The sequence below is a fragment of the Mauremys reevesii genome, linkage group 1 (genome assembly GCF_016161935.1).
Source record: "Mauremys reevesii isolate NIE-2019 linkage group 1, ASM1616193v1, whole genome shotgun sequence".
In the NCBI taxonomy this organism is placed as follows: Eukaryota; Metazoa; Chordata; order Testudines; family Geoemydidae; genus Mauremys; species Mauremys reevesii.
This window is the reverse complement of record NC_052623.1, coordinates 276,068,778-276,093,045: the sequence shown is the minus strand read 5'-3', so window position 1 is coordinate 276,093,045 and position 24,268 is coordinate 276,068,778. Positions and strand designations below refer to the sequence as shown.

The window sequence follows — 24,268 nt, the reverse complement described above, 5'->3', positions numbered from 1 at the left end:
TATCCTTATGGTTAGAAAGTTTTTCCTAATATCTAACCTAAATCTCCTTGCTGCAGATTAAGCTGATTACATGTTGGAGATGGATAATATCTTGGACCTTCAGTGGACATGAAGAACAATTGGTCACCATTCTCTTTATAACAGCCTTTAACATATTTGAAGACTTTTATCAGGTTCCCTCTCCTCCTTTGTCTCTTTAATATCATGGGACCAATACGGCTAAAACTACACTGGATACTTTGCATTTGTCTTTATTGAATTTCATCTTGCTGATTTCAGACCAATTCTCCAATTTGTCAAGATGGTTTTGAATTCTAATCCATAGTGCTAGCAGCCCCTCCCATCTGCAAATGTTTATAAGCACACTCTTCACTGCATTATCCAATGCATTAATTAAAATATTGAATAGTATTGGACCCAGTACAGACCCCTGAAAAACTCCACTAGATATGTCCCCCCCATTTGACAATGGACCATTGATAACTACTCTTTGAGCATGGTGTTTCAACCAGTTTTGCATCCACTTTATAGCAATTTCATCCTCTAGACAATATTTCCCTAGTTTGCTTATGAGAATGTCATGTGGGACTGTGTCAAAAGCACTCGAAGAAGAACTAGGCTTATTTAATCTGCAGAAAAGAAGAATGAGGTGGGATCTGATAGCATCCTTCAACTACTTGAATGGTGGTTCCAAAGAGGATGGAGCTAGGCTGTTCTCAGTGGTGGCAGATGACAGAACAAGAAGCAATGGTCTCAAGTTGCAGTGGGGGAGGTCTAGGTTGGATATTATGAAATACTATTTCACTAAGAGGGTGGTGAAGCACTGGAATGGGTTACCTAGGGAGGTGGTGGAATCTCCTTCCTTAGAGGTTTTTAAGGCCAGGCTTGACAAAGCCCTGGCTGGGATGATTTAGTTGGTGTTGGTCCTGTTGTTAGCAGGGGGTTGGACTAGATGACCTCCTGAGGTCTCTTCCAACCCTAATCTTCTATGATTCGATGAAAGATATTACCTCATCCACCTTGTCCCTCTAATGGGAGAAGCAGACAGTTATGGTAAATCTAAACAAAGGAATACAGATGAGCAGAGCGCCTCTCATTAAAGTATGTGAACTGGATGCATTATATCAAGGTGCTAAGTTTAACGATGCTGTCAATTAAAGACAGGAAGCAATTGCTATAAACTAAACACACTAAACTACAATTAAAGTATAGCATTGCAGATATATAACTAACCACTGTGAAAACAGCCTTATGCCAACATGCCTACACATATCTAATTAAAATACTGCCTTAATTAAGTACTTATAATTTATCTGTTTTCAGCCCTTGAGGAGGAAGGATATTAACAGCTTTGGAGGAAGACTGCTTTGCCAAAGCTGCAACCATATGGCAGCAAACAGAGAAAAGGGCCAGCCCAACAAGTCTTCCTTCGTACAAAGAAAGTTTGATATCTTTTAAGCCAAATTCTAGCAGAATTTACAAGCAGAAGCACCCTGAATGAGGGGAAGATTCCATGTTTGAGTATTGGTATCCCGTCATTTAGCATGTGCACAACAGATGTGGGAAGGAGAGGAAGCTGGACTTCCAGCTTCTGGGAAGCATGGGTCTCAAAAGCTCATCTACAGGCTATAGTCTTATAGAATGTAGCATGAGCTCTTCTTGCTCTCATTCACCTTCTTTGGCCATGTCCCAGCCACACACTCCATTCCTCCCCAATGGGAGAACCTAGTGCTGCCATCTCCACTTTACTCTCCCACTACTTGTGCTAAAAAAAGTGTTTGGTCCCTGCAGAGTAAAAAGGTGGCTTGTTGCAATCTTTCCTCACCTGCAGCACACCATTTGACTAGGAGCAATCCAGATTTTAAAAAAGAATAGTGTGTGCTATTCTAAACACCCACAGCCTAACTCTGGCAGGTGCAAAAGGTAGTGGGGAAATGTGGCTAAGGATATGCCTTTCTGCAGTAAGGAGCACCACCTAGCATATTAGCCAGCCAAGCAATTTAATGCTCAAGGGGAAGATGCCTCTTGTATGGGTACATGGAATGTGAGAGAGAGGCTTCCTGCACCATTTCACACCTTCTTTCAGTACATCTAGGCAGGAGCAAACACAATAACACTTATAATTATTAAACTGAAAATGAACCACAACCTCTGGGATCTATTCTACACATGTAGGTCCCTCAAATTTCCAAGTGGACCCCAAGATGATTGTGACTTTGGAAGTGAAAAAATAATTTGAAGAGCAACTAACAAAAGACACAAAAATTAACAGACAATTTTTTGGAGTATATTAGAAGCAAGAAGCCTGCCAAACACTCAGTGGGGCCACTGGACTACTGAGGTGCTAAAGGAACACTCAGGGAACACAAGGCTGTGGCAGAGAAGCTAGATGAATTCTTTGTATTGGTCTTCATTACAGAGGATGTGAGGAAGAATCTCACACCTGAGCCATTCTTTTTAAGTGACAAATCCAAGGAACTGTCCCAGATTGAGGTATAGAGGAGGTTTTGGAACAAACCAATAAATAAAACCATAATAAGTCAGCAGGACCAGATGGTATTCACCCAAGAGTTCTGAAAGAACTGAAATATGAAATTTCGGAACTGCTAACTGTAGTATGTAACCTATTGCTTAAATCAGCCTCTGTACCAGATGACTATCGGACAGGTAATGTGATGCTGATTTTTAAAAAAGGCAGTCCTTCTAATTACAGGCTGATAAGTCTAACTTCAGAACCAGTCAAGTTGGTTGAAACTATAGTAAAGAACAGAATTATCAGATACATACAAAAACATGATCTTTTGGGGGAGGCAACATGGCGTTTGTAAAGGGAAATCATGCCTCACCAATCTATTAGAATTCTTTGAGGGGATCAACAAGTATGTGGACATGGGTGATCCAGTGGACATAGCATATTTCAACTTTCAGAAAAACTTTGATAAGGTCCCTCACCAAAGACTCTTAAGCGAAGTAAGCAGTCATGGATAAGAGGGAAGGTCCTCTCATGGATCAATAACTGGTTAAAAGATAGGAAACAAAGAGTAGGAATAAATGGTCAGTTTTCAGAGTGGAGAGTGGTAAATAGTAGGGACCCCCAAGGATCCGTACTGGAACCAGTGCTGTTCAACATATTCATAAAAGATCTGAAAAAGAGGTGAACAATGAGATGGCAAAGTTGGTAGTTTATACAATATTATGCAAGACAGGTAAGTCCAAAGCAGACCACGAAGAGTTACAATGGCATATCACAAAACTGGGTGACTGGGCAACACAAAGACAGATGAAATACAATGTTGATAAATGCAAAGCAATGCATATTAGAAAACATAATCCCAACTATCCATACAAAATGAAGAAGAGAGAGATTTTGGAGTCATCGTGGATAGTTCTCTGAAAACATCTGCTCAATGTGCAGTCATAGTAAAAAAAAAGCAAACAGAATGTTATGAAGCATTAGGAAAGGGATAAATATTAAGATGGAAAATATCATAACGCCACTAGATAAATCCATGGTACACCCAGACCTTGAATACTGCATGTAGTTCTGGTTGTTCCATCTCAAAAAAAGATATAATAGAATTGGGAAAAAAACAGAGAAAGGCAACAAAAATGATTACTGGTATGGAACAGCTTCCATATGAGGAAAGATAAAAAAAGGCTGGGACTGGTCACCTTAGAAAAGAGACGACTAACGGGGGATATGATAGAGGTCTATAAAATCATGAATGGTGTGAAGAAAGTGAATAGGGAAATGTTATTTACCCCTTTCACCTAACACAAGAACCAGAAGTCACCCAATGAAATTAATAGGCAACAGGTTTAAAACAAACAGAAGGAAGTACTTCTTCACACAACATAGTCAACCTGTGGAACTCAGTGCCAGGGGATGTTCTGAAGGCCAAAACCATAACTGAGTTTAAAAAAATAGATAAGTTCATGAAGGATAGGTACATCAATGGTTATTAGCCAAGATGGTCAGGGACGCAAACCCATGCTCTGCGTGTTCCCAAATCTCAGACTGCCAGAAACTGGGATTGGATGGCAGGGGATGATTACTTTATAAATTGCCCTGTTCTGTTCCTTCCCTCTGAAGCATCTGGCACCAGACACTGTTGGAAGACAGGATACTAGGTTATATGGACCACTGATCTGACCCACTATGGCTATTCTTATGTTCTTCAAACTCGCTTTGATGTGGAACCATCCAGGATTAGCCTAACTCATCGCTCATTTAAATACTAGATCCCTGAAGCATTCTAATTTCTAGTATGATGTACTTCCTATTCCTTGTGTTCAAGAGTCATTTCTCCCCAAAGTGGCTAAGTCTTTTAGTTATTCCCTTTCAAGTAACTTTCAGAAATAAACAAATCTGAGCCCCATATCTCTGCATTGCTGCTGGGCAACCATGAGTCTCTCATTAATCTGGAAACACTACTTTGCACTCCTTGAAAGAAAAAAATATGTAGAAAAATGTGCTTAAAATCCGGCAAAAGAAAATGTGAATTTGAACCTTATTATTAATTATTATTATTTTACAGGGAAGTGCAGATGGTTGATATTTCAACTTATTTGCTTTTCTAAAGACTTGCAGGATGCATATTACTAATCAAATTTAAGTATCTTGTCTGCCAAAAATAAAAAACAGCTGTTTAGTTGATTAAACTCCACCTCTAGATTGGCTGCAGTTAACTCACGTTTTCATAACAATCACCACAGTGCAGATTTATATTTAGCCATTCTATTATTAATGCAAGTCATATATTTCATACAGAAAAAATATCATTCAATGAAACTGAGATACTATGCAATATCAAAAACATTTTCATACTTGTTAAACCAAGTGTATGTGCGTGTAAATTTCCTTTAACTGCTGTCTTTACTAACATATATTGAAAATACCATAGCATACTAATACATGAAGACAAATAAAAATGAAGTGTGCCATTTCATATTACATTTCAGAGTGTATATTATTTGAATGTTTATCGATTGTTAAATTAAATTACTATAAAAGAAAACTGATGTTTTCTGAAAATGATATGAAATGATGTAACCACTTTCAAACAAATGAACGTAACATTCGCAGAAATCTTTCTGATTTCTACAGTGAACTCTAAATAGTAATTCACCATTTTCAGTCTGCATCTCTATAACTCTCTTACAAAGACATTTAAATAAAACTACAGGAGATTTGATATATCTATGCAATTTAGAAAATTAACTATTTTAAAATATGAGATTATATAAAACAATTGTCACTTAATATTACATTAATTTTCCTATATAAATATAGGCTTGAGCCTCATAAGTGGTTGAGCTGTGTTCAGTGCAGGATCTGGGATGGGGAGAGGAAAGACATGATGGCTTTCTTCTACCTTTGTGCATGACTTGAATTTGGGTCTCCTACAACATTGTAGGTGAGTGCCCTAACTACAAAGCTGTAGAGTCATATTCCCACACTCTATCCACTGCTGTAAAGCTTACAAGGAAAGCAGCTGCAACACCACCTCTTCCTCTAACTGTTTTGTGAATTCTTTGCTTTGTTCTTGTCAAAACAAGAAAATCTAAATTAGTTTTTGGGGTCAAAACAAAACATTTAATTTTGACATTACTGAAAAAAATTTACTTTTTTAGTTCAGCTCAAACATCTGGCAAACTCGACAGTAATTTGCGAAAAGTTTCAGTCAACAGGAAACTTCATTGTTTGATGAATAAAGTATTTATCTGAAAATTTTCACTCATCTCTAATTATTTATTAATTGTATTACTGTAATGCCTAGTAGCCCCAGCCACAGACCAGGACCTTGTTGTGATCGGAGCTACACAAAACAGAGCAAAGAGACAGGCCAAAGTAGAGGATACTGCTAGCATTCACATTAAATCTCATTCAGATATAATAGTTTTAAAAGATGTAATCATATCATATTAACTATATATAAATAAATAATAAAATAAGTGAAAGAAAGAAAGAAAGAAAGAAAGAAAGAAAGAAAGAAAGAAAGAAAGAAGATAGATCTTGGAAATGTTAGAGTGTGTAATAAGAATTGTTTAATATCACTGAGATCTTGCTGCTTCTTTATATGCTTTTTGGATATACAAGATGATTCTGTGATGAGTTCTCCCTGCTAAATTAGTTTTTTCCCCTTTACTCCTTTTTTAGATGGCTTTCTACCTGCATGCATTCTTTGAAGCATGACAATAAAAGCCTTCTGTTTGATTTTAGAGGAGTTTCTGTCTTGTACACTGGTATTTCTTGAAAAGGTGCCATTATTACAGCCCTCTAAGATACAGGTAAATCAAACAATGTTCTTCCTGTGTATGTGTTTTAAAAAGCGTAACCTTATCTAGCTGAAGTCTTTTTCAAATTTAGTGTGTAAGGAAAGGTGAATTCAAACTGGAGCAGGTCCAGGGAAAGGCTTCTAGGATGGTCCGAGGAATGGAAAACCTACCTCATGAGAGGAGACTCAAAGAACTTGACTTGTGTAGCCTAACCAAAAGAAGGGTGAGGGGAGAAATTATTCCTCTTTATAAACATAGAGGGATAATACCAGGGAGGGAGAGTAGTTATTTAAGTGCCAGTGTTGACACAAGAACAAATAGTTATTAACTAGCCATCAACAAATTTAGGCTTGAAATTAGATAAAGATTTCTAAATGTCAGAGGAGTAAAGTTCTGGAACAGCCTTCCATGGGGAGCAGTGGGGGCAAAAAACCTACCTGGCTTCAAGACTGAGCATGATAAGTTTATGGAGGTGATGGTATGATGAAACTGCCTATGACATGCAGCTGATCTGCGACTGCTAAAAGCCGGTGATGGGACATTAGATGGAGAAAGCTCTGAGTTACTACAGAGAATTCTTATAAAGTGAAAACTGTAATGGTGATGCTGTTTGTAGCAAGCTCTGAAAGAGACTGGCACTTCTTTAAAGGGAGCTTTGTTTGCATTAAAGATGGTTAGATTAGAAAAATATAGTCTTTGTTCATTTGTATACTTCTGATTCTTCACTGATGGTGGAATTATATAATGGAGCTCAGCTGAACTTACACTGATAAAGAAAAGGTGGTACAGGAAAAGCTGAGTTGTCAGCCAGCTGCAAACTGAAAGGAAGGAGGCTCTTTTGGACCAGAAGAGTGAACAACACAGTAGATCTCCTGCTAGTTGAAAGGGCTGGACAACCAAATGTCACATGTGAGTGTCAGGAAAGAGTAAAGATGGTTACTCACCGTTGTAACTGTTGTTCTTCGAGATGTGTTGCTCATATCCATTCCATGTAGGTGTGTGCACGCCGCCTGCACGTTCGTCGGAGACTTTTACCCTAGCAACTCAGTGGGTCGGCTGGGCGCCCCCTGGAGTGGCACCGCTATGGCCGCGGATATATACCCCAGCCGACCCACCCACTCCTCAGTTCCTTCTTGCCGGCTACTCCGACAGTGGGGAAGGAGGGTGGGTGTGGAATGGATATGAGCAACACATCTCGAAGAACAACAGTTACAACGGTGAGTAACCGTCTTTTCTTCTTCGAGTGATTGCTCATATCCATTCCATGTAGGTGATTCCCAAGCCTTACCTAGGTGGTGGGGTTGGAGTGAGACGTGGCCGAATGTAAAACTGCCGAGCCGAAGGCGGCATCGTCTCTAGACTGCTGCACCAGAGCGTAGTGTGAGGTAAACGTGTGTACCGATGACCAGGTTGCTGCCCTGCAGATCTCCTGGACCGGCACGTGCGCCAGGAAGGCGGCCGAGGAAGCCTGAGCTCTTGTGGAATGGGCTGTGAGGTGGCCCGCCGGAACATGGGCCAAGTCATAGCACGCGCGGATGCATGCTGTCAGCCACGAGGAAATCCTCTGAGTGGAGATAGGAAGGCCTTTCATACGGTCCGCTACTGCCACAAAGAGCTGAGGGGACTTACGAAAGGGCCTTGTGCGATCCATGTAGAAGGCAAGTGCCCTGAGGACATCTAGGGAATGTAAGCGTTGCTCTCGGGGAGATGAGTGAGGCTTTGGGAAAAAGACCGGGAGGAAGATGTCCTGATTGGTATGAAAGGCCGAAACCACCTTAGGCAGAAAAGCGGGATGCGGCCGCAGCTGTACTTTGTCTTTATGAAAGACAGTGTAAGGAGAGTCTACAGTCAGGGCCTGAAGCTCGCAGACCCTCCGGGCCGAAGTAATGGCCACCAGAAAAACCGTCTTCCATGAAAGGTAGAGAAGAGAACAGGTTGCCAGCAGCTCAAAGGGCGGACCCATGAGCCTGTTCAGTACCAGATTGAGGTCCCAGGTAGGGGCAGGGCAACAGACCTGAGGGTAGAGGCGTTCCAGCCCCCTGCGGAACCTACTGATCACCGGGTGAGAAAACACCGAGTGTCCACCTTCGCCAGGGTGGAAAGCAGATATGGCCGCTAAGTGAACCTTCAGGGAAGATATAGCAAGGGCTTGTTGCTTAAGATACCATAGGTAGTCCAAGATGACAGGAACGGGAACCTCAGTGGGTACCAGAGTCCGTGACTCACACCATAACGAGAAGCGCTTCCACTTGGCTCCTGTGTTATAAGGTCCGGGCAGAGGGGGAGGGGGATCGGAGGGGACACCGAGAGGCTGAGCAACGTGGAGTACCACGGTTGCCTGGGCCATGCTGGGGCAATCAGGATCAGATGAGCCCTGTCCTGCCGGAGCTTCAACAAAATTCTGTGGACCAGAGGGAAAGGGGGGAACGCGTAAAGCAGGCGGTGCGTCCACTGGATGAGGAACGCGTCCGAGATCGACCCCGGTGAGTGGCCCCGGAACGAGCAGAACGCTTGGCACTTCCTGTTCACACGAGTCGCAAAGAGGTCTAGCTGGGGAAAGCCCCACTTGCGGAAGATCGAGTGGATAATGTCCGGTCTTATGGACCACTCGTGGCACAGGAAGGACCTGCTCAAGCGATCCGCGAGAGTGTTCTGAACTCCCGGGAGAAAGAATGCCACCAGGTCGATCGTATGAGTTATGCAAAAGTCCCACAACTGGATGGCCTCTGTGCAAAGAGGGGAGGAGCGAGTCCCGCCCTGCTTGTTTATGTAGTACATGGCCGTTGTGTTGTCCGTAAATACGGAGACACAACGGCTGGACAGAGACCTGCGGAACGCCTGGCAGGCTAGGCGAACCGCTCTGAGCTCCCGCACATTTATGTGGAGGGAGAGCTCCTCTGGTGACCACAGACCCTGGGTGCGCAGATGGCCTACGTGGGCTCCCCAGCCGAGGGAAGACGCATCTGTCGTCAAGGACAGCGTGGGTTGGGGCGGGTGAAAGGGCAACCCCGCACCAACCATGGAGGGGTTCAGCCACCAGTCGAGGGAACGAAGCGCCGTCGATGGAACGGTGACCAGAGTGTCCATCAAGTCTCTGGCCGGACGGTACACCGAATGTAACCACGTTTGAAAAGGGCGGAGCCGAAGCCTGGCGTACTTGGTGACGTACGTACACGCCGCCATGTGTCCCAGCAGAGCGAGGCAAGTGCGGACCGAGGTCGTGGGGAAGGCCTGAAGGCTGCGAACGACGGATGTCAATGCCAGGAACCTTGGGTGAGGGAGACAGGCCTTGGCCAGAGTGGAGTCCAAGGTCACTCCTATGAAGTCCAGCCTCTGTGTGGGAACCAGGGTGGATTTGTCTACATTGAGCAACAGGCCGAGGCTCGTGAACAGGTTCGATGCTATCCGCACATGCTCCACGACCTGTTCTCGGGAGGCCCCCTTGAGGAGCCAATCGTCCAGGTAGGGGAACACGTGGAGCCCTTGGCGACGGAGGTGGGAGGCCACCACTGCCATGCACTTCGTGAATACTCGAGGTGCTGTGGAGAGGCCAAAGGGAAGGACCGCAAACTGGAAATGGTGATGGCCCGCCACAAAGCGGAGGTATCGTCTGTGTGGAGGAAAGATGGCTATATGAAAGTAAGCGTCTTTCATGTCGAGGGCAGCATACCAGTCCCCGGGATCCAAGGAAGGGATAATGGTCCCTAGGGAGACCATGCGGAACTTTAACTTTACTAGGAATTTGTTGAGGCCGCGGAGGTCCAGGATCGGCCTGAGACCTCCTTTTGACTTTGGAATCAGAAAGTAACGGGAGTAAAACCCTTTGCCCCAGTCTGTCCCTGGTACCTCCTCTATCGCTCCGATATTGAGGAGCGTCCGGACCTCCTGCAAGAGGAGTTGCTCGTGAGAAGGGTCCCTGAAGAGGGACTGGGAGGGAGGGCGGAAAGGCGGGGTTGAAGCAAACTGGAGGTGGTATCCGTGCTTCATGGTGTGTAGAACCCAGACATCTGAGGTCAAGAGGGACCACGCCGGGAAAAAATAAGAGAGGCGGTTGGAGAACAGGGGGGAAGGATCCGAGACAGGAAAAGGTATGCTGTCCCCGGGCGCACCTTCAAAAGGACGACTTCGGGTCCGACTGCGGCTTAGAGGAGCCGCGATTCTGGCCGGACTGAGGGCCCAAATATCGCCTGCGGCCTCCGCACCCTCGGCGTCTATTGAAATCCTGCCCTCGCCGAGGGACAGAGTACGGACGGAAATGCTGAGGGCGGTAGGTGCGCCGCTGGGTTACGGGAGTGTGCATACCCAGGTTGCGCATAGTGACCCTATTATCTTTTAAGTTCTGGAGTCTAGAGTCAGTTTTCTCCAAGAACAAGGCTTTCCCCTCAAAGGGCAAGTCCTGTAAGGTGTACTGAAGCTCGGGCGGAAGGTTGGAGGCTTGTAGCCAGGAGATGCATCGCATGGTAACGCCGGTCGCTAAGGTCCTGGCCGCGGAATCCGCCGCGTCAAGGGAGGCCTGCAAGGAGGTCCTTGCCACCTTTTTCCATTCTGTCAGGAAGGCTTTGTACTCCTGGCGGGAATCTGGGGGAAGCAAGTCCTGAAACTTGTCCATCTCCGCCCAGGTATTGAAGTCGTAGCGACTCAGCAGGGCATGTTGATTTGCTACGTGTAGCTGCAGGGCGCCCGCCAAATAGACCTTACGGCCCAGGAGGTTCATACGTCTGGCCTCTTTAGATTTCGGGGCGGGGGCCGGCTGACCATGACGCTCCTTGTCGTTGACCGACTGAACGACCAGAGAGGAGGGAGGCGGATGCATATAAAGGTACTCGTATCCGCGGGATGGCACCATGTATTTCCGCTCGACTCCCTTTGCCGTTGGCGGAATAGAAGCTGGCGTTTGCCACAGTGTATCTGCCTTTGCCTGGATGGTCTTGATAAAGGGCAGAGCTACCCTGGTGGGTATGTCTGCCGACAGAATGCTGCAGACTGGGTCCTTGACCTCTGCGACCTCCTCCACCTGGAGGTTAATGTTAAGCGCAACTCACCTGAGGAGGTCCTGATGCGCAGCAAGGTCAACTGGGGGTGGGCTCGTCGACGATGCACCCGCCACCGCCTCATCCGGTGAGGAAGAGGATGAAACACCGGGGGCGAGGACATCCTGGATGAGCTCCTCCTGTTGAGGCTCTTGCTCCAGCTGCTCGGGTGAAGTGGTGGTAGGAGGCAGCTGTGCATCTGTACCAGCTGGCGTAGGGTGAGTTACGGTTGCCTCAGGGGCCCGACGTTCGGAAGGGACGGTCTGCGATGGGACTATGGGAGCACCTTGGGCCTGGTGATAAGCCCAAGGTGTCCAAAAGGGCCACTGCTGAACTCCTTGCGATTCAGAGCGGGAGTCCTGGAATAAGCCCTCCGGCACATCTGCTTCTCGGTCTTGGGAGTATTGGCTACCCGCCTGGGACGAAGCCGAGGGGTGTCGAGAAGGCCATGGCGGAGCAGATAGGCCTTGGGCCGATGTCCCCACTGATCTGGTGCTCTTCCACACCGGGGAGCGGTGCCGTGAGGGACTCCGGTGCCGAGAACGGGTCCGGGACCTGTGACCGGGACGGTACCGGGAGGTCGACCGTGACCGAGAGCATCGGCGTCGAGAGCGGCTCCTGGTGGAGCGGTGCCGGTATCGGTGCCGGGACCCCGAACGGTGCCGTGAGTAATAAGACGGCAACCTGGAATGGGAACGGTGCCGCGAGTCCGACTGGTGTCTTGTCAAGGAGCGGTGCCGGGACTGCGAGCGGCGGGACGAACGTGAACGGTGCCGGGACCTGGAATGCCGATGGGACCGCGATCGGGAGCGGTGCCGGCCGGGGGCGCTGACTGACGGTGGATGGATCAGGGCTGGCTTTCCAATGGAGTGGATGACCCGCACCGGCGGTGCCAGGGGTGGGGGCGGTGCCGCATCCGAGATCGCGATCAAGTCCTTCGCCACTTCACAGACCTCCGGTGTGGATGGGACGATCAACTCCACCACGGCAGGTGCCGGGGAGATAGGGGCCGGACTCGACGGTCTTTGGCGGACCGGAGTCGACGGCAACGGCTCCGCAGTCACTGCCGTGGCTGCAGGCACCGGCCAGTGCGGTGGAGCCGTGCCCTCGTGCCGCACCGCGGGCGGTGCCGGGGCGGCAGGGGTCTTGGACTTCTTAGCTTGAGGTGAGAGCGAACGCTCTGGCCTGACTTAGAAGCAGGCGCCCGGTGCCGAGGTGTAGTGGGCGCACCGGTGAGGCCCGGTGCCGAAGAGGCGCTCCTCGATTCTGAAGGGAGTGCACTCGGTGCTGAAGACGGAGGGGTTAGAGCCGCCTCCATGAGGAGTTGCTTAAGTTTAATGTCCCTCTCTTTCTTTGTACGAGGCTTGAACGACTTACAAATCGAGCACTTAGCCGATAAGTGCAACTCCCCCAGGCACTTCAAACAGGAGGAATGTGGATCCCCTGTAGGCATCGGGCGATGGCAAGCCGAGCACGGCTTGAATCCTGGGGAGCCGGGCATGAGCTCCGGCCCCGGTGCGGGGAGGGCCTAAGCCCAGAACCCGACTAACTAACTAAACCGTAAGTAAACAACTAAAAGCTAACTATCTTATCTAAATTTAACAAATTCGAGAACTATGTACACAACAAGAATAAGAACTATAAGAGAATGCTAGGGAGGTGGAGGTCAGCACACTGCACTCCACGGTTCCAACGACCGACACGGGCGGTAAGAAGGAACTGAGGAGTGGGTGGATCGGCTGGGGTATATATCCGCGGCCATAGCAGCGCCACTCCAGGGGGCGCCCAGCCGACCCACTGAGTTGCTAGGGTAAAAGTCTCCGACGAACGTGCACGCGGCGTGCGCACACCTACATGGAATGGATATGAGCAATCACTCGAAGAAGAATGGAACATAATGGCCCCTGATAAGGCATAAAGCACATGTGCTCGATGGCTAGAATTATTGGGAGGCTTACCTGACACAGTTTAAAAAAAAAGGTCACAGGGAAAATGAACATCTGGTCACAAGAAGTGATGGGGGCTTATCTGCATATAACAAAGCTATGTAACCTTATGTGCCTTTTAGCATTTCTTTTGTTGTTCCCTTTTCCCTAGCCCCCACCCTCCATCCCTTTTCTTGTGTTTCTTCATATTGAGGCTCTGATTTTGGTTGAGGTCTCTGAGTGCTACTATAGTCCAAACTAATAACAATCATTGTCATCCTGGCTGGAAAAGCCTTACCATGGCTTAGGAAACAATTCACTGCCTCTACCCATAATTCTGTTTAAGAGCATTACAAATTCTAGAAAGTCAGCATAACATGCCTTTTCAGTCTCTCTTAATTTCACCTTCCTGGTTTTTCCACCATACTGATCATTCTCTTCCAGAAACAAATCTGCATGTGCCATGTACTTTTTTGTAACCATATTTGTATTCAAGTCTGTTATTTCCCCAGATTTTTCCCAGATTTCCTTTTTACTAACTAGCAATTACTTCTGCCTAATTAATAAGATGCATAGTCTCCTCTAGTATAGACACCAGTATTGCTCCATGAAAAAGCTAGCTATTGGAATACTCTGGTTTATTTATTTTACCTAAATGAGAAAATGCATAATCCCTGTCCAACATGGTAGCTATGACTTAGATACCTCAGGATTGTCTATACTAGGAAAAGTTTGAAAAATTTCCCACTGTTGCTAACACCAGCCTCTGACTGTCAGCACAAGCTGTCAGCACCATTTTCGGCAGTGTCGAAGATTTGCTTCAAGCAGGGTTAGATAACATGGTGCTTAAAACAGTGTCACCAGCTGGTGGGCTGTCTACACTAGGGATCCCAACATTAACAACAAAGACTCATCTGAATGAGTTTAAAATTTTTTCCCTATTGAAGACAATATCTTTTCCCTATTGAAGACAATAACTTTTTCTCTGCTAAGGTTTCAAAACAACATTAATGATACCAATATGCCATTTATAGTGATGATTCTAGAATAGCTGGCATACTGCATCTGTGAAAGTGAATGAAATGAATTTTGTCCATTGGTATTAACATAAATATAAGATGATTTCAAAATATTGTGTTACTTAGCAGAATTCTATCACCGATCTTCCTAGGTGTCCTAAAAGCAAGCTTATTAAGTAATATTTAGAAAAGAAAAGAAAGATTTTCTTTCTTACCCGCGGTATCATCATTCATCTCCTCTAGTCCAGTGTTAATTCCAGCATCTATGGAACTCATTATTTTATCAATCTGCAAAAGAGAAAGTAGGAAAAATTGTTCCACTGATTAATTACTCTCATTGTTAAAAAAAATCCCTTATTTCCAGTCTCAGTTTGTGTAGCTTCAGATTCCAGCCACTGGATTATTTTATAGATTTTTCTGCTAGACTGAAAAGCCCATTATTAAATATGTGTTCACTATGTTGGCACTTATAGACTGTAACAATCTTTTCTTTGTTAAGCTAAATAGACTGCGCTCCTTGAGTCTATCACTATAAGGTATGTTCTTTAGTCCTTTAATCATTCTGGTGACTCTTCTTTGAACCCTCTCCAATTTATCAACATCCTTTTTGAATTGTGGGCACCAGAACTGGACATAGTATTCCAGTGGCAGTCACACCAGTGCTGAACACAGCAGTAAAATAACCTCTCTACTCCTATGTGAAATTCCCCTATTTTTGCATCCAATTATTGCATTAGCTCTTTGGGACACAGGGTTGCACTGGGAGCTCATGTTCAGCTGATTATCCACCATAACCTCAAAAAATTTTTCAGACACACTGTTTCCCAGAATAGAGTCCCCTATCCTGTAAATATGGCCTACATTCTTTGTTCCTACATGTATACATTCAGTGGTATTAAAGCACACCTTGTTTGCTTGTGCCCAATTTACCAAGCAATGCAGATCACTATGTATAAGTGACCTGTCATCTTTATTATTTACCACTTCCCACTTTTTATGTCATCTGCAAATCTTATCAGTGATGATTTTATATTTTCTTTCATATCATTGATAAAAATGTTAAAGGGCATAGAGCCAAGACCCAGTCCCCACTAGAAACATGCCCACTAAATGACATTTTGAGATCTATCAGTTAGCCAGCTTTTAATCCATTTAATGTGTTCCATTTTAATTTTAAATTGTTGTCATTTTTAAAACAAAATGTCAAACCCCTTACAGAAGTATATTACATCAACATTATTTCCTATCTCAACCACACTTGTAATCTCATAAAAAAAAAAGAGACCGTTAGTTTGACAGGATCTATTTTTAATAAACCCATGTTGATTTTGATTAACTATATACCCTCTTTGAATTCTTTATTAATTTAATTCTATATTATTCCCCCCGCTCCCTTCCAAGAAAGACCATAAAACAAAAAAGTGGGCCCAAGGGCTGGCATGGTACAATAAGTGAGAAAGCATGATGACAATAAGTAAAAAGTGTTTGGAAATAGAATATTTTTTTGTTTGTTTGCTCATATATTTAATGTTAGGAAAGAAGAGTTCTACTTTTTCCTATGTGATAATACCAGTGACAGGAGAAAAATCAGAGAGATGATATAAAAATCCCAGCATCTGCAATTTTAGAACCACTACACAATTTTTGGTAAATGAAGTTTTCATTTTTAAAGGGTCAAATTTTGATCTCAGTAACGTCATGATTTCCCTAAAATGTATACCTGTGACTGAGATTATAATGCGACTCTAAGCATCTTTTCATTGAGATGATACAGCCTTCACAATTCAAGCCACCTTGTTGGGACCCTATTAAATCAGCTGTAAAAGTGACTTGCAATAACCTTTTTAAAAATTGAGGGCTTTTTTTGAGACAAAAGGAGAGTGTGACAGTTTTGGGGTTATTTTCAATTTTTTTCTGCCTTTTTAATATTTTTAAATACCCTGGAGCTTGTCTCCACTGGAGTTAGTTCATGTAGTAGCATTACAGTGCAAACAGTGAGGGTAGATGATAGAGGTGCACTGGTGTAAAAAATGACTTGCACCAGAAAATGGCTTAGTCCAGTTTCAAACCCTTGTATGCAAAAGAAGCAAACAAACAAAACAAGCAAACAAAACCTGAATGTAGACAAGCTTTAGAATATCAGTCTCTGTTGTCCTTGGTTTTACTAGAGAGCTAATGGGTATCTCGAGGGTATGCACTGTTACTCTTTATATTTCAATTGAAAGGAAGAGGTGGCATAACTTTAACTAAAATGTTCTCTCTCTCTGTTAGTCAGTCATTGACATCAAATAGGTGATAATATTATTTTTAAAAGAATATTTAAACAGGGACTAAAAGGCCTTCCCCTCCCAACTGCTCAGTTTTCACCCTCTTGAATCTTGCAATATCATCACTTTACTAGTCATTAGAGAATCTTCCAGGGAAGACAGGACATACATTTCTAATTTTGAAAAACAAGTGTAAAAAATAAACCAAACCAAACCCCCAAACCCCTCCACACCTTTCATGCCTTCTTTATAGGTCATGACATGGGGGTGTATGTGTGGGGAGAGATACTACTCTTAAAGAAAGGTGACTGCAGCTACACAACAGTTGCAAAATTTCAAATGTCCCCCTCTCCCAACTCATTCACCACAATAAGATGGGAACTTCAGTGTCTACTGGGGACAATTTATATGCTTAACACTTAGCACAGCAGTAAGGAAAAAACTCAATTAGCGTAAAGACGCTATAAAAATATTGAAAACTTTAAACCAAATTCTGAAACTACAGAAAAATGTCCTTCAAACGCACCACAATAGCAGCAATAATGTGTACTCAGATCCCAAATCAAAACAGCCCTAGGAACAGCTCCCCTCCAACACCCACTCATTCCTGTGAGGACCAGGAATATATGAAGTGCTGTGTACAAGGGCAATTGACTGTCAGAGGATGTGTTATATATCAAGGGCTTGTGGAAACTCAACATGTTTTGTTCCACTTAAAGTGAGATCTACAGATTTTTCATATCTGCCATTTTCTATTGTCCCTTGTGGGCATTAACTGGTGCCCTAAAGGGGCTAATGGAAATAATCAACAAGCATAGAAATAGCAAGGAGGAGCAGCAATGTGAAGGTATTTTATCAGGTTTATAAACTCCAGTAGTGAAGAGGTTTAGTAGGATAAAACATATGCTTTCTCCTGAACATCACAGAAAGTTACAGGATTACTTCTGGTTGACTTAATTTCCTATGGAAACAATAGACTCCGCTAAGTGTTTGGCACTGAGAGCAAAAGTGCATTCCATTTTGTCCCAGCTGTCAAACCACTAAGTATTACCCCATGATACACATTCCCTGAGGATTTGTTTTGGGGCATATTCACTTCATAATTTCTTCCCCCAGTAATTTTGATAAGAGAATAGTTTCTTCACAATTTTATGCATTTGTTTGTGTGTAAAGTGACCAAAGACTTACTTCTTCCCATTCTGAAGTGAAGGATGGTGTTCTTTCAGAATTTCCTTTCGAATTTTGTTGGCTTTGTGTGGGTTCACTCCAGTTGCTTCCTGCTTTTTTCCCATTAGGTGGGTAGGAGATGAGATTAGAGTCAGACTTTGAAACATTTTTGGATAAATGCATTTCAAGCAGTGTCTTTGGCAAAGATCGAATCCTCCCAAGTGTGCACGCTCGCTCCACAAATCCCCCAGTAGTAATAATCCATTGCTCGCCTATTCTTGTTTTTGTGCCAACCAATGTATGATTTTCTAATGGATTAATTTTAGTATGAAATATGGTTCTGTTTACAACTTGTGGTTTTCTTTTCTTAGCTGGAGGATCAGGGTTGTTTTCCTGCTGTAGCTGTCTCTGTTGTACTGTGTTCTTGTTTAAACTGCTTTCCTGCGGATCGCTGCAATGGTTTGCTTTACTATACAGTTGAAGTGGATTTTCAGGTGGGTCACATGCAGGTGAAGACCCATGAAGTAGACCAGCAAATTGCTCAGCGGGGTGTCCTTTGGGAAGCTTGTTTTCAGTAGATGTTTCTTGCTGACAAAGATTCTCTGCAAAATAGTAAGGGGTTTTTTGTTTATAATTTGCATCAAATACCTTTAAAAATCATACTGGTCTGAACACAGGAACATTTTTTGTATGCTCTTTGGTACTTAAATATGTATGGCAACAGAAGCTTGATATTTCCTATCATAGCATCATGCACCAGTTTATTATTAATCTTAGAAAGTTGCACTTTGTTTTTTTCTTGATAAATTTGATTAACTGGTCTGCTTTGGTTGGAAAATAAACATGAGCACCTTGGGAGTGCTGTAAATAACAGCTAGTAGAAAGGGGAATTGCTAAGATACTAATGGCCATTTTAATCTATTAACTTGATGGTTTCTCTAAATTTGCCGTTGAGAAGAAATAGGTACAAATGATACAATCTGGTATAAACTAAATTATTTGTGTACACTTTTATGTGGTAAAATGCATGTGCAACTATGATTGACACAGATATTGTACTGTCAATAATTACTCTTTCTACAGCCTAGTTAATAACTTTGCATCTAAACTAGGATTCACTTTTCCTGACAACAGCAAAAGAACAGTTCTGGATTTTGTTTTTATTTCTTGCAAATTTGCAAAAAGAGTTTCAAAGTAACAGCAGCCATTGTAAAAAAAGAATAGGAAATCAAATACATTTTATTGTCTCCAAAATATCCCATGTCTTTTCTCTTTTAAAAATAAGCTTTCTGTATGATTTAGTACAAAACATACTTTTTTAGCAACCACTAGGAATGTATTTGCCCTTGTAAATTTGTATCTACATAGGCCAAGAGAAAGGATGGAGGGCTTCTTCACACACAAAAGTTGTACTGTATTCACTATACTGGTAAAGTTAAAGCAGTACCACACCCCTTAGTATGGATGCAGTTATAGCAGTGAAAGATGCACCTTTACTGGTGCTTTTATACCAGCATAACTGTGGCTACACTAAGGTTGTACCTGTATAACTATTTCAGTTAAAAAACAAACCAAATATCACACCCCTAATGGAAATAATTGTATCAGCGTAAAAACTATGTAAAAAACTTAAAAGTAAATTTGATTTTGCACATAGCGAAGCTATCAGAAGGAATAAAATTTATCACCATATCATAAATTGCAAGAAAGTCGATCAGTTTCCTACAATTTGCTTAAACTTGTCATAAACCATGGTTCTCAAACTATGGTCCATAGAAACCTTCCTGATGGTCTATAAAATGAAACAAAATTAGAGAAACAAGCAGTGGGAGATCTAGAGAGTTGGGAGAGGAGATTGAACACAAGAGGCCCTCTTCTTTCACTGGTAAATAGTCTGAAAAAATTGGAGAACTACTCTTCCAAGCACATTGCTTAACACTATTGCACAATACTAAGCAGAACTAGAAAGAATGTAGTACCCTGTTAAAGAAAAAAAGTCTTTATCTCCTTTGAAAAACAGATGCCTAAAATATATCTGTTAGGCAGACCTGAGCATTTTGGAACAGAGAAGTTGTAGGATGTTATGGCAAAGAAGTGGACGTGGGATGTGATAGAGTTTGCAGAATCAATGACATCAGGAAGGCTGTTTTGGGGGATAAAAAAGAGAGCAAACCCCTTATTTTCTTTCAACTTTTGAAATTTGCTGGGTGAGTTCTGTGGAGGTGTCACTTGGAGGGTAAATTCGGAAGGTGGCAGCTGTATATAAGATGACTTACTTGACTCTACTGAGAGAACAGGAACACTCTGTGCACCTAATAACCATGACAGTGAGATCTCTCTCTCTCTGGTTGTGTCTAATTTACTTAGAAGTGTTAGTTGGTAGTTTGCCTTTTCTTTTTTTAGGCATTTTCCTTTCTATAGTTTGCTTTAAATAGAATATTCTAATAGTTTGTTGTATACAATCCTTTCTTTTCCCCGTTTGAGTTGAACACTGAATATTCTCTAAATAAATCCTATTATATATATATATATATATATATATATATATATTTGCTTGGTTTTATTACTGCTCACTCTGAGGGTTTTTAGTATAAGGGGCCTGGGCGTAGGTGGTCTGGCCTAGCAGTCACAGCTGGACTGTGGTCCACATGTTAGGGACAGTAATTGGTGAGCAGAGTTTGGAGGAATCACTAGAGCTGGGTTCAATAAGCAAGAGTCATGGTCAAAGTCAGGCTGGTGTAGGAGACCGGAGATCAAAGGTAGTATGAGGCTGGGATGGGAAGCCAGAGACCAAGAGACAAGGTGAGGTTTGGAGTCGCAGCAGGCCCAAAGTCTGTGTGGTTGCCCAGACAACTTCGTGGGGCACACTCCGGGGTTAAATAGGGCACTTGGCCAATCAGAGGCTCACAGGGTTCTGTTACTCTGGATCTCTTGGGCTTCCTGTGGTGCCTACTCTTTACAATACTCACGGTCTGTGGCTTGGTATGGCCATGTGGGGGCACTGCGGGACTATCAGCTGTCCCAGGCTCTCCAGACCAAGGTTCTAATCCCTGTGTCCTAGTTACACACCTCTTCAGGGGCACCCTTCCTCTAGGTGGGTGCTGGGCCTGGTTTATTTGTGTGGTCTAGATTTGTGTGGCTGGACTTCAGTTGCATCCAGCCTCCACCTTCTGGGGATTCATCTTGACACCTTTTGGGGAAAAGATGTAACCCAAGAATTCTGTCCATTATCTTTCCAGGATGGAATGAACATCATAACAATGCTGCTCAGGATTATCTGAAAAGACAAGTATGTCATCAAGATAGCTGATTACATACTAGTCAAGGATATCTCTAATTAAGTCATTCATGAAGTGTTGAAAGATTGCAGGAGCGTTGGTCAGCCGGAATGGCATAACTCAATTTTTGAAGTGCCCAAGCGGGTTTGAAAGGCAGTCTTCCATTTTTCTCCTGCCTTGATGCACACTAGGTTATAAGTGTCCCACGGGTCCAGTTTGGTGAAAATTCTGGCAGATCAGAAACTCCAAGATCATGTGGAGAGGATACCTGTTTCAGACCGTCACCTGGCTTAGGGTCTGATATTCTATGCAAAGCATAGCGTTTCGTCCTTTTTCTTAACGAAAAGGACTGGAGTCCCTGTTAAGGAGATGGCATGCCAGCTGAAGTCCTAGGCCAGGTTTTCCTGGATACACGCATGAAGGGCTCCTAACTTGGGCTTGGACATTACATAGATCCATCCATAAGGGACCTTCACCCGGGTTCCAGGTCTATGGGGCAGTCATAGTCCCTTTGCGGAGATAGTGTGTCTGCGCTCTTCTTCTCTAAAACGTCCACATAATCCCCATACTTTTCAGGGAGATGGGGCCTCAGGCTTGGGAGTGACCCCTTCTTTCTAGCTGCTGCCATCTGGCATTCCCAAACAGGTGCTGTCACTTCTGACCGGCTGCAGGAGTCCTGGACTAGGGGGGTGGGGCCACCTGCACATAGGCAGGTGAGGCCACTTGGGGCAGCATTCAGCGGAGAAGCTGATCTTCTTTTCTTACCAGGAGATGCAAGGATCCATGCTGCTCCAGCCAGGTGATGCCAAGAATTAGGGGGAAACATGGAGAATGCATCACATTGAACTGTAGTACTATTCAATAGCCCTAGATTACGGCCTCTAGAAGTATTGTTTTCTGTATCACTGGCCCCAAGGACAGGAGGGACCCCTCTATCATTTCTATGAGAACCAATGTGAGCTTTAAATGGAGGGGCATTTGTAGTGCTCAAGCATCTATGAAGTTATCAATAGCCCTGAAATCAATCAGGACTCAGGGGAGGGGAATTGGCTTGGCCTCATCCACGGTACATAATTCTATACCTACTTGGAAGTGTGTGGAGGACCTGAATGTCCTATACTGGATTTCTCTTGAGGGTTGGGGGTGGTTTCAGTGCATAGTGCCATGGTGGTGGGCAGACTATACCTGCCATATATCCTGGGCTCACTCATTTCCTGATTGCTTGCAGGTCGAGGTCCATGACAGGCATGAGGTGAGGGCACGTCCTGGTGCTCTGCAATTAAAACCCCCCCACAAAAAAACCACCGTTCCTTTTCTTCCAGGATCTAGTGTCGGTGGACCAGATCAACCTACAGCAGGTCATGGTTGGACCCTGGGGTTTTTGGTGTGGGTGAAGCAGTGGCAGAATGCCTCTCCTCTCCTCCTTTTGCTCGCTCAGCCAGTTGTCAATGCAGAGAGAGAGAGAGAGAAGTCAATGAACACATTGGGGGGAAGGATAGCTCAGTGGCAGGGGCGGCTCTAGGATTTCCGCCGCCCCAAGCAGGGCAGCGCGCCGCGGGGTGCGCTCTGGCGGTCGCCGGTCCCGCGGCTCCGGGGGACCTCCTGCAGACGTGCCTGCGGAGGGTCCACTGGTCCCGCTGCTCTGGTGGACCTCCCGCAGGCATGCCTGCGGATGCTCCACCGGAGCTGCGGGACCAGCGGACCTTCCGCAGGCATTTCTGTGGGAGGTCCGCCGGAGCTGCCTGCCGCCCTCCCGGCAAAATGCCACCCCAAGCGCGCGCTTGGTGGGCTGGAGTCTGGAGCTGGCCCTGCTCAGTGGTTTGAGCATTGGCCTGCTAAACCCAGGGTTGTGAGTTCAAACCTTGAGGGGGCCACCTAGGGATCTGGGGCAAAATCAGTACTTGGTCCTGCTAGTGAAGGCAGGGGGCTGGACTCAATGACCTTTCAAGGTCCCTTCCAGTTCTAGGAGATTGGTATATCTCCAATTATTACCTTTATTACCATCCAAACGGGTCTCAACATGGGTTATCTCATCATTTACTTCCTCACTAAGTCCACACTGAAAATGATGCAGTTGGGCTGCCTTATTCCATTCAATGTTAACTGCGAGCATACGAGACTGCTGGCCCTTGCTGGAGCTTTTGTAGTGCAGCTTCCACTGAGCGAGAGCGATGAGGATAATAAAAAATGGCTGAAAATGCTTGCAGAAAGGAATTCCAGTCTGCTAACACTGGGCTGTCCTGCTCCAGCAGGGCTGAAACCCAATCCAGCACTTTTCTAGCAGGTAAATTGATAACTAGTCCCACCCTGGCCTCATCAGTGAGATGCATTTGAGGGCAGAGCAAGAAAAGAAGATAGCATTGCTCCAGCAACCCCTTGAATTTCTGGCGGTTCCCATCAAAATGTTCATGTGGTGGTACTGCGGGATCTTGTTCAGAGGGCAATGGCCCAACCTGAGCCTGGAGCACGGTATTCTCTTCCCAGGACTGTGCTAGCTGCTTGTGAAATGTCTGATTTTCTGCTAAGAGCTGCGCTATTTGGGACCACAGCAGATTGTTCGCAGTTTGGAGTTGCATTGTCTGCTCCTGCAGATTTAGTATCCCATGGGGTCCAATGGGTGATGGTAGACCTGCCCCTCTAATTGGTGAGCAGCAGTTGAAGGAATCACTAGAGCCAAGTTCAATAAGCAAGAATCAGGATCAAAATCAGGCCAGGGTTGGAGATCAGAGGTAGTAAGAGACTGGAATCAGGGTCAGGATCAGGCTGGAGTCAGAGACAGCACCAGGATGGAATCAGGAGGTAAGAGTCAGAGTCAGGCTAGGATGGGAGGCTGGAGATCAGGAGATGAAAAGATGTCTGAAGTTGCAGCAGGCCCAAAGTCTGAGTGTTTTTTTACCCCCCCAGAGCAACATAGGTACATCGATTTAAGCGGTGGTATAGACAAGCCCTGAGTGTGCTTTTGTGTACTGAGCATTGAATTCTTTTCTCTGTACTTTTCAAGTACAAAGTGCAAGAAAAGTAGGAATATTTCTATGATTTTAGCCTTCAGCACTTCCTCTAGTGTGGTTTACCCAAATAACAAAATTAATGAACATAGCTTCCCAAATTTAAAGGGTATGCAGCTAACAAAGGTTAAAAATAGCTGAGTGATTAGGAATAAGATTCAAATCTTACAGCCACTCCTTTTGTCTAGGATAGGGAATTTCCCTCACATGTGAATCTTTTTATGTACATTTTTTGATGACTAGCAAAGCATTGGTAGTCTTGATGCATCCATTTTTCACTAATGTAGTCCAAACACAA

At 44.4% G+C, this 24,268-nt stretch overlaps 1 protein-coding gene across 6 annotated transcripts in view; it reads right to left on the bottom strand.

Annotated features, from left to right (window-relative positions):
* Nucleotides 1-24,268, bottom strand: part of ANKS1B (ankyrin repeat and sterile alpha motif domain containing 1B) — a 753,186-nt gene that overhangs the window by 332,021 nt on the left and 396,897 nt on the right. For all 6 annotated transcript variants that reach the window (XM_039494857.1, XM_039494866.1, XM_039494872.1 and 3 more), the window contains 2 exons: nucleotides 17,709-18,289; nucleotides 14,469-14,541 (listed from right to left, as the gene is read on the bottom strand). In XM_039494857.1, coding sequence (XP_039350791.1) covers nucleotides 14,469-14,541; nucleotides 17,709-18,289 — 654 coding nt within the window. The remainder of the gene's footprint in view (nucleotides 1-14,468; nucleotides 14,542-17,708; nucleotides 18,290-24,268) is intronic.